Genomic DNA, 9,859 nt, shown 5'->3' on the forward strand with positions numbered 1-9,859 from the left:
GGCATGTCCAGCTCCTTGGTGCGGGGCGGCCAATGGATGAGCGCTGGCTCCGCAGCTCCCACTGTCCGGGAGCCGCGGCCCACAGGAGCTGTGGGGGCGGCACCTACAGACCACTTCTGGGAGCTGCCTGAGGTAAGCGCCACCTGGCCAGAGCCTGCATCCCGAAACGCTCCCACACCCCAACCCCCTGCCCCAGCCTGGAGCCCCCTCCTGAACCCCAAACCCCTCGGTCCCAGCCTGGAGCCCCTCCTGCACCCCAAACCCCTCATCCCTGGCCCCAGCCAGAGCTCTCACCCCCCACCTCACCCCAACCCTTTGCCCCAGCCCAGAGCCCCCTGCACCCCAAATCCCCAGCAACACCCCAGAGCCTGCATCCCCAGCCGAAGCCCTCACCCCCCTGCCCGGTGAAAGCGAGCGAAGGTGGGGGAGAGCGAGCGGAGGGCGGGGCCTGGGGCAGGGGCGGGGCCAGGGTGTTCGGGTTCCCGCGATTAGAACGTTGTCAATCCTGCTGGCGGAGCAGGGCCCAGCGCCCCTCCGCTCCGCTTATGGCTCGCTATAGCCCACGTGGGGTGGGCAACACAGGACATGGCGGGGGGGGGGTTGCTCAGGGACTGACACTCCCCCCCCGAACTCCCTCCCGGCAGTGACCGACTCCCCGGGCTGCTCGTCCTGCCCCGAGCCATCCTCCGGCTCGCGACCTACCAACGGCCGCGTGCCCTCGGCGACGCCCCCACCATTCGCGGCCCCCAGAACACGACTGGCGCGCGCCCCCTTTCGTCGGGAGGGCGGGAACAGAAAGAGCTTACCCACGAGTCATTGGCTGACGGTGCCGTCAGTCGCCGGGACAGCGAGCGTGCTGCGTACCCGGCATGCCCCGCGCTAGGGAAAATGGCGGCCCCCAGTCGGTGACTCTTCCGGGTGGCTGGGCCGAGGAGGGCGAGGGCCGGAGTCCCTGACAGGAGCCGACCATGGCGGGGTTATGGTGGCCTACGAGGCCAGCGGCCGGGGCGCTGAGGGCGTGGGGCCCGCGTGGGCCGCACCGCGGCAAGACTGTGCAGGCTCCCCGCAGGCCGCTGCCCCGCACGCCCTGGACCACCCGCGGGCCGCCCCCGGGGGCCCCCCTGCCCCGCAGCTGGCAGGACAAGCGGCCGGTGCAGGAGCAGATCCCCGGGCTGGAGCAGGTCACCTACGCGGGCAAGCAGTACTTCGTGCCCTGGCTGGCCCGGCCCCGCCACCCGCCCTGGGAGCGTGGCTGGCACGACCCCCGCCACTCCCTGGGGCCGCGCTACGAGGCGATGCCCCTCTACAAGGAGCGCGTCTGCTACGTGTGCCACCAGCGAGCCAAGATGCTGGAAGGTAGCGGGCGCGGGGCAGAGGTGCTGGGTGGGTGAGGGAGCCAGGCCGCCGTGAGGACTGGGGGGAGCGGGGCAGCAGCACCCAGCCTTGCCTGGGGCAGCAGCGGGGTTTTGGAAAAGGCGGCCCCCTCGTTAGGGCACCAGCCTCGGGAGAGCCAGGGTCAGTTTCCTGAGCTGCCACTGCTTTCCTAGGTCACCCTGGGCAAGTTACTGCAGCTCTGTGCCTCACTTCCCCAGCTGGGGATGATAGCTGCTCCCCTGCCCCCCCCCCCATTATAAATACATGAGGTTGTGAGGTGCTCAGATGCTACAAGTGATGGGGTCATATAAATACCTTAGACGGGGAGGAGGGGTGTAGAGAGACCTGCCTGAGAGAGCTAGAGTAGCAGTTAAGGGGCACCCACAATAATATGCAACAACTAGCTGCCAGACCTAGCCTATAATTAGGGCCCTACCAAATTCAGGGCCATGAAAAACTCCTCACAGACTGTGAAATCTGGTGTTTTGTGTGCTTTTACCCTGTACAGATTTCAGAGGGGAGACCATCATTTCTCAAATTGGGGATCCTGACCCAAAAGGGAGTTGTAGGGAGATCACAAGTTTGTTTGGTTTTTTGGTGGGGTGGGGTGGAGGGAGAGAGAGAATCACTGCGCTGAGTGGCTGGAGAGCAGTGGCTGTTGGCCGGGCACCCGGCTCTGACGGCAGCACCATGCCAGCAGCAGCGCACAAATAAGGGGGGCAATACCATACCGTGCCATGCCATCCTTACTTCTGCACTGCTACTGGCAGCAGGTCTGCCTTCAGAGCTGGGCCTCCCAGCAAACAGCCGCCGCTCTCCAACTGCCCAGCTCTGAAGGCAGCACCACCCCAGCAGTGCAGAAGTAAGGGTAGCAGTACCACAACCCCTTCTCCAATAACTTTGCAAACCAACCCCCCCCCCCCCAACTCCTTTTTGGGTCACTACCCCTACAATTACAAAACTGAAATGGCAGATTTAAATAGCTGAAATCATGACATGTATGATTTTTGAAATCCCATGACCATGAAATTAACCAAAATGGACTGTGAATTGGGGGGAGGGGGGTTGCTGCATGTTATAACTCAGGTGGAGGCTGGCCGTTATCCTAAAACAGCTCATATCAAGAAGGCATTTTGTGTTGGCTGGAGTGGCTGTAACCTGACTTGTGTTGGGGAGTGGGCCACGCCTCCCCCCAAACCAGCTCACATGTATACAACAATAGTGGTGTGCATAGTAGTCTAGCACCTACTTTCTTAGGTGGGTGGACCAACAAAAATATTGGATTAGTTTGTAAGGGCTGTAGGGTAGGAACCATGTCACCTGAAGGTACAGGGCTGTGCACAGTGGGGCTCTGATTTTTGTTGGGGCCCCAGCTACTATGATAATGTAAACAGAAAGCTAAGAAACTTTGGCAAGGGGTACAGGCTCTCTTTCCTTTCGGTATGGATACCAGCACTTAATTTCAGATGAACTATGCATGCAGCAGAATGCAAGATCCCATTTACATTTAACATGAAGTATAATATGCAAAGTATACATATGCTATATGTAGTCTCTCATATCTTGTTTCCTTGTAATTCTTAACCCAATATACTACAATTAAAATAAGTAGGGAAAAACACTTCTAAACTAATCTCTTTCAACTTACATGTGTAACTTATATGGTGCTAATGAGGCATGCACACTTATTTCAGTGTTGTAAAACAGTACATAAATGAAAGTGGTCAGACTACATAAAATTAATGTTCCTGATAACTTGGTCATGCTGAGAAGTATTCTATATTAGTGGTAGCATAAGTGCTTAAGATTCAATCGGTAAAAGAGCATTTTTATATTAACCCATTTATGGCATAGTTAACACTGCTGAATATCTTCAATAAATATATTTTGATTTGACTCCAAGGAGTAAGGCAAGCGCTCTGGCTAACAAAGACAAAATTAATGGAAGGCTTACCTCCAAAAGTACTTAATATTATTGATGAACCAGCCAACCAACTAGAGAATCAGGATGAGAGAGTACAAAATGCAATTTCTCATGCACGTGTCTGGAATACCACTGAACTTATTCCCAAGAGAGAGAGTTATTGGTAAGTCCTCAAAAGTTAAAGAAATCTTTACTTACACTGCAGCCTTTTCAGGGAAGCTCTGCTTCAAACAGCCAGTTTTTTTTATCAGTATCAGTTTTTAAAAAAAAATTTATTACCAGCAGAACATTATATTTACTGTTTAATGTTACTGAGGTGAATTCAGTTTGTATCTGGTTGCCAGCCCTCACTTGTTTACAATTGTACTTGTGTGTATATTCAAAACTTTTTTTCATCTTATGTCAAAGTGTGTAACAGTCTGTGGGTTTGTACAAACTTAGTTCTATTTTAGATCATATCCCAGCTAATACAGATGTCAATTGTTTTAATAATTGAAAGTAAACATTATCACTGCCAACTTGGAACCCGATTGGTATGTCAGATGGATTTAAGTATTAAACAAATCTGTATTAACCATTTGGAAATGTTACATATTTCATACTGTTATGGCTTACTTGTATTCATGAACTAGAATGCATTGTATATTCTGTACACCTATAACTTTCAAAGTCATTTTGTATCCTATCCTACTAATTCTTGTCTCATTCTAAAGCCCTGTACTCTTGGAAGACTTGTTACATTTGTGTAGGACAATGGCTAGCAAGTATCCTTCCCTCTCTAAAAGAATGTTGGCTAGAGACTACAAAGTGGCGGCTACATGGGAGAGAGGTTAGTAACTTTATTTTATTTATTTGTAGAAAACACTTCTCTTTCTCTTTACTTGTAATCCTGATAAGGAATAATAAAGAAAAATACTAGCTTTAAAGCTAAGGACATGGATGAGGATTAAAATAAAGCTAACACCTATGAAACCAAGTGTCTCAGAACCTTTTAGCTTTAAATAGTGCATTAGGCATAGTTGAGGTAAGATGGCTGGTCCCTTGTCCTTAGAAGTTCACTATCTAAACTTTACAGAATATGAAAGAGACATTGTGGGGAGAGGAGACAGACAATGGTGCATGACAAAAGGCAATATGAGCATTGTTTTCTAAAGAACTGATGATTTGTTTACTACAATGTGTGCATGAAATCTGTACAATCTTTCAAGCCATACTTATATAGGATCAATAACTAGTGAACTGGATAAATAGAAGTGTTATGTTTGTATTTTGTGTAAATCATTGTCTCCAGTTGGGCAGCTACTTAACATTCATTTTGGGCGGGGGGGGGGGGGGGGGAGAGACAACACGAGGTGCCTTCCAAAATAAATCAGTATTCTTGCAGTACGACTATTGTGACACTTCATGGTTAACTATGCAGGGGTTAGCCTATGGCTTCATTTTTCCATAGAGTATTAAACATTAGCAAATGAAACCTAGGGCATCTTTTCCTTTGGATGCATGTTACAGTAAAATTATAGCAATAGAAGAATAAATTAATAGATGTGGTGGTAGATTTATTCTAAATTAAGTACAAGTGTTTAGTGAGTCTTTGCAATGTTTGCATGCAATATAATCTCTCTTTACAGAATCATCTATTCTTCAGGTTCGTGGCTTGAATGGAATACTTCTGAATGCCATTAATCCATTATTGCCAGTAGCCTCCAAGGATGAGATTCTGGCTACCGAAAACCACATTCTAGAGACCTTCCATCCCATCTCTCCTACAATTGATCTTCAGGAAGTTAATGTATATGAAGAACGAAATGATACAGGTAAAAGTTGCGTAGCACTTACATAAACATTCAGGCTAATGTTTACTAGTGGACAGCACTACAATCTTTAACTTCCCCATTCCCTTAAACATTTCATGTGCTGAGGTTAGATGGTGTACAGTTGATAATGGATTAGCCAATTTGCTAGTGCTATATAGGGTATCTTACATGTTCTTCATAGCAGTAAGTCTAATCTGCGTTAATACAAATTTAATAATTACTGAAAAGAGTAAAGGAAAGACTAAACTTTGTACTAAACTTTTTTTTTTTGTATCTCATGGTTACCCATAATCCAGGTTTTAGAGAGGGTTATCCCTACCCTCATCCTCACACTCTGTACTTTGTGGAATCAGCCAACATTCGTCCAGCCCGATTTAAACCAGAACAACTCCGGGCTAAAATGCTCATGTTTGCTTTTGGCAATGCACTGGCAAAGGCGAAGATGCTATATGGGGTACGTATTAAAATGACTGTTATACCTCACTACGTCTATAGTAGATGTCATTGTTCATGGAGGCTGTTGTAATGGTATGATCTAAAGGTGCAGTACAACCTGTGTGGTTGGAGATGAATAAATTGCAAGCCAGCAGCAAAGGAAGTTTTGCTTTCAATTATACAAAATTGAGAAATGGTACAGTGATCTCACAGACTTGGATTAGAAGGTAGATTGTTGAAATACGTACTTACTACCTGCACTTTTACTTAACTATGGAGATAGGAGATATCTGTTGATGAGTTTTAGTTCAGACAAATATAGCACGGAGTTTGTGATTCAAACTTTCCTATACCATCCCATCCTCATGCCCCAGTCCTGACCTAGAAGTATGAATGCTAGATGGGAGTGGGTAGTTCAGTCCATAGCATTGTAGCTGAAATTTCCAAGAAGGATGCCAAGCACTGTGGACTTATGATATGGACTCCTCTCTTTGAAACTGGAGTGAAACTCAGAGCACTTCAGAGGCCACTAAGCAGCCACTCGATGGCAATGACTTAGTCACTGTTGACCTGGATTGAATTTGAACTGATGACGAGGGGTGAGAGCCTCTCAATTCCATTAAGTCGGATATTACAATATTTTGAAATCTGCATTGATAACCATTTGGGGGGGGGGGGGGGGAGAGATAGCTCAGTGGTCTGAGCATTGGCCTGCTAAACCCGGGGTTGTGAGTTCAATCCTTGAGGGGGCCACTTAGGGATCTGGGGCAAAACCAGTACTTAGTCCTGCTAGTGAAGGCAGGGAGCTGTACTTGATGACCTTTCAAGGTCCCTTCCAGTTCTAGGAGATAGGATATCTCCATTAATTAAAAAAAAAAAAAAAAATTATCATCTAGTGACTTTAATGGCCAGAGATTTATAGGTAACCTTTAAAGACATGTTTGATTCTTACTCTGAATTGACAAACAACTTAACTCTTTGTTATGCCAATAGCAATTATTTTAATGTGTTAATGAAGGTTAAGAGTAGACTGGCAATGGGTAGAAATCAGTTGAAGCAACTGTCTTGTGTGTAGCTGAAGTGAAAAACTAGAACAGACATAATTCAGTTTACATCTATATTCCATTGCCATTTGAAAGAATTAAAATTAGGGCTGTCAAGCGATTAAAAAAATTGATTAATCACACTTTAATAGAATACCATTTATTTAAATATTTTTGGATGTTTTATACATTTTCAAATATATTGATTTCAATTACAACACAGAATACAAAGTGTACAGTGTTTATATTTGATTACAAATATTTGCACTTTAAAAAGCAAAAGAAATACTATTTTTCAAATCACCTAATACAAGTACTGTAGAGCAATCTCTTCACCATAAAAGTTGAACTTAAATGTAGATTTATGTACAAAAAAATAACTGCATTCAAAAATAAAACAATGGAAAACTTTAGAGCCTACAAGTCCACAGAGTCCTGGTTTCTTGTTTGTCTGAGCGATTGGCTCAACAAGTTTGTTTACATTTGCAGGAGATAATGCTTCCTGTTCACGTCACCTGAAAGTGAGAACAGGTGTTCTCATGGCACTGTTGTAGCCGGCGTTGCAAGATATTTACATGCCAGATGCTCTAAAGATTCATATGTCCCTTCGTGCGTCAACCACCATTCCAGAGGACATGCGTCCATGCTGATGACGGGTTCTGCTAGATAACAATCCAAGGCAGTGTGGACCAACGCATGTTCATTTTCATCATCTGAGTCCGATGCCACCAGCAGAAGGCTGACTTTCTTTTTTGGTGGTTCAGGATCTGTAGTTTCTGCATAGGAGAATTGCTCTTTTAAGACTTCTGAAACCATGTTCAACACCTCATCCCTCTCAGATTTTGGAAGGCACTTCAGATTCTTAAACCATGGATTGAGTGCTGTAGCTATCTTTAGATATCTCACATTGGTACCTTCTTTGTGTTTTGTCAAATCTTCAGCACAGGTGTTCTTAAAATGAACATGTGCTGAGTCATTATCCGAGACTACCATGACATGAAATATATGGCAGAATGTAGGTAAAATAGAGCTGGAGACATACAATTCTCCCTCAAGGAGTTGAGTCACAAATTTAATTAACACTTTTTTTTACGAGCATCAGCATGGAATGGTGGCCGAAGCATGAAAGGGCATACAAATGTTTAGCATATCTGGCACGTAAATACCTTGCAGTGCCAGCTACAGAAGTCTCAAATAAGAAGTGGGCAGCATTATCTCCCATAAGTGTAAGCAAACTTGTTTGTCTTAGTGATTGGCTGAACGAGAAGTAGGACTGAGTGGACTTGCAGGCTCTAAAATTTTGCATTGTTTGAGTACAGTTATGTAACAAAAAATCTACATTTGTAAGTTGCACTTTCGTGATTGCACTGCAGTATTTGTATGAGGTGAATTGAAAAATACTAGTTTTACAGTGCAAATATTTGTAATCAAAAATGTAAAGTGAGCAGTGTACACTTCGTATTGTGTTGTAATTGAAATCTATATTTGAAAATGTAGAAAAACATCCAAAATATTTAATACATTTCAATTGGTATTCTATTGTTTAACAATGTGATAAACTGCAATTAATTTTGAGTTAATCGCATGAGTTAACTGTGATTAATCGACAGCCCTAATTAAAATACAAAATCTATATTCAAAACCTGTTTGAACAGAACTTTCTGAGCAAGATATTACCTTTGTTAAAGTCCTGGCTTTAAACCAAATGATAATTGCTGATTCTGTATCTTCTCATCCATTGTCTGTTGTAACTCTTCCTCCCTTCCCTCCACCCTACCCAGGATGATCCCAAAGTTTTAGAGCACCCGGTAGTAGTACAAAGCATTGGTACAGAGGGTCGTATTTTCCAGTTCATGGTGTTCCAGTTAAATACAACAGACTTGGCCTCTAATGATGGTGTTAAAAACCACGTCTGGATTGATTCTGATCAGTATATGTATGACTACATCCGGTATCTTCCAGGAATCAGGAAGAAAGTTGTCAAGGTAAGTTAACAGGCTTGAGAGAACTAGTTTACTCACCAGAATTATAGAGTGGAAATCCTACCCCTTTACATATATTTTGAGCCTTAGGAGCTTGTACAGACGGTATTGGTATAGATAGGACAATAGGCTGTTTGGTACTTAATTGTGAACACTGAAATAATATAGGGCAACTATCAGTCCATTCAGCTGCATTGCAATTTATATTAAGCTTGCTAAGATGGAGACATCTTATGTAGATGTACAATTTCATTATGTCCTTATTGAAAAAGTTATTCAGTGAAATAACTAAGTAAATGGAGAGAATATTAATTGTCAACTCCCCTTAGACTAGGAAGACTCTAGTCTCACTGGGTAAATTCCCCACCCATCAGTGCAATCCCAATGGAAATACGCTCAAACTCGCTTGTCTGTCAGAGAAAGCTTGTTTCAGACAGACTGCCCTGTTTCAAGTTGTCTCTAAGTATAAAGAAAGACTATTGCTTGGGAAAATATCAGTTCACTACAAACTGAATATCCAAGTCTCTTCTCCACAGTTTCCTCCTGGAATATATGGCTATCGACCTGACACATTCAAGAAGTTTCTGGCACTGTATTTGCATGGAGCTGTGCAAGATTCTACTCAAACCAAAATCCTTTAAGTTTACTTCCTGCTATTTTCATTAGAAGATTGTACAGCTAAGCAAATGTGATCGTATACTACTCTTAAATGGAGTAATTTAAGGGTTTAAAACCTAACAATTTTTGAAAATAAAGACTTTTTTTTTTAGTAAGTGTGTGCACTTGAATATAAACTTTCATTGCAATGGCCTAACTGTACCATTTTACACATATGCATTGTTAATGAACCCAGCCTCCGTGAGTATTTTCCCAATTTTCCACCATCACCAAGAGGGAATATGCAAACCAAACTACCATTTATTTCTTACTGTTTGTAGGAGCAGATTCTGGATGTAGCAGCTGGGAGAGCAGAAATCCACAGAGTAGAACCTGAGCACAGAATGTGTTGAGCGGGTACCCGACTCCAAAGCAAACAGCACAATAGTTAGTTACCAAGTTGCATTATGTAGAAAACCCACCTTTATAAAGCTTTAAGCATAAAGTCTTGTGGGACAATGGGCCTTCACAATCACCACACTTTGGTTTTACTTCTAAAATGCTTTTGGATAACTTAGTGCCCAGCTCTTTATTAGTGATTTACTTTAGAATATTATCTTATTACCATCAAAATGGAGTCTCTCTATAGGCAGACAACTGAAATTCTTCAGGGCACAACACTGGTAAAGA

At 43.9% G+C, this 9,859-nt stretch overlaps 1 protein-coding gene across 1 annotated transcript; it reads left to right on the forward strand.

Moving 5' to 3' along the window:
• The first annotated feature begins 968 nt into the window (after window positions 1-968).
• On the forward strand, window positions 969-9,338 carry MRPL37 (mitochondrial ribosomal protein L37). Its single transcript, XM_065409567.1, has 7 exons — window positions 969-1,356; window positions 3,278-3,461; window positions 4,012-4,127; window positions 4,927-5,112; window positions 5,409-5,566; window positions 8,372-8,575; window positions 9,109-9,338. Exons 1-7 carry the CDS (start codon window positions 969-971, stop codon window positions 9,211-9,213), a joined length of 1,341 nt encoding a protein of 446 aa, XP_065265639.1. The 3' UTR covers window positions 9,214-9,338.
• The last annotated feature ends 521 nt before the right edge of the window (window positions 9,339-9,859 follow it).

The sequence above is a fragment of the Emys orbicularis genome, chromosome 8 (assembly GCF_028017835.1).
Source record: "Emys orbicularis isolate rEmyOrb1 chromosome 8, rEmyOrb1.hap1, whole genome shotgun sequence".
NCBI lineage: Eukaryota > Metazoa > Chordata > Testudines > Emydidae > Emys > Emys orbicularis.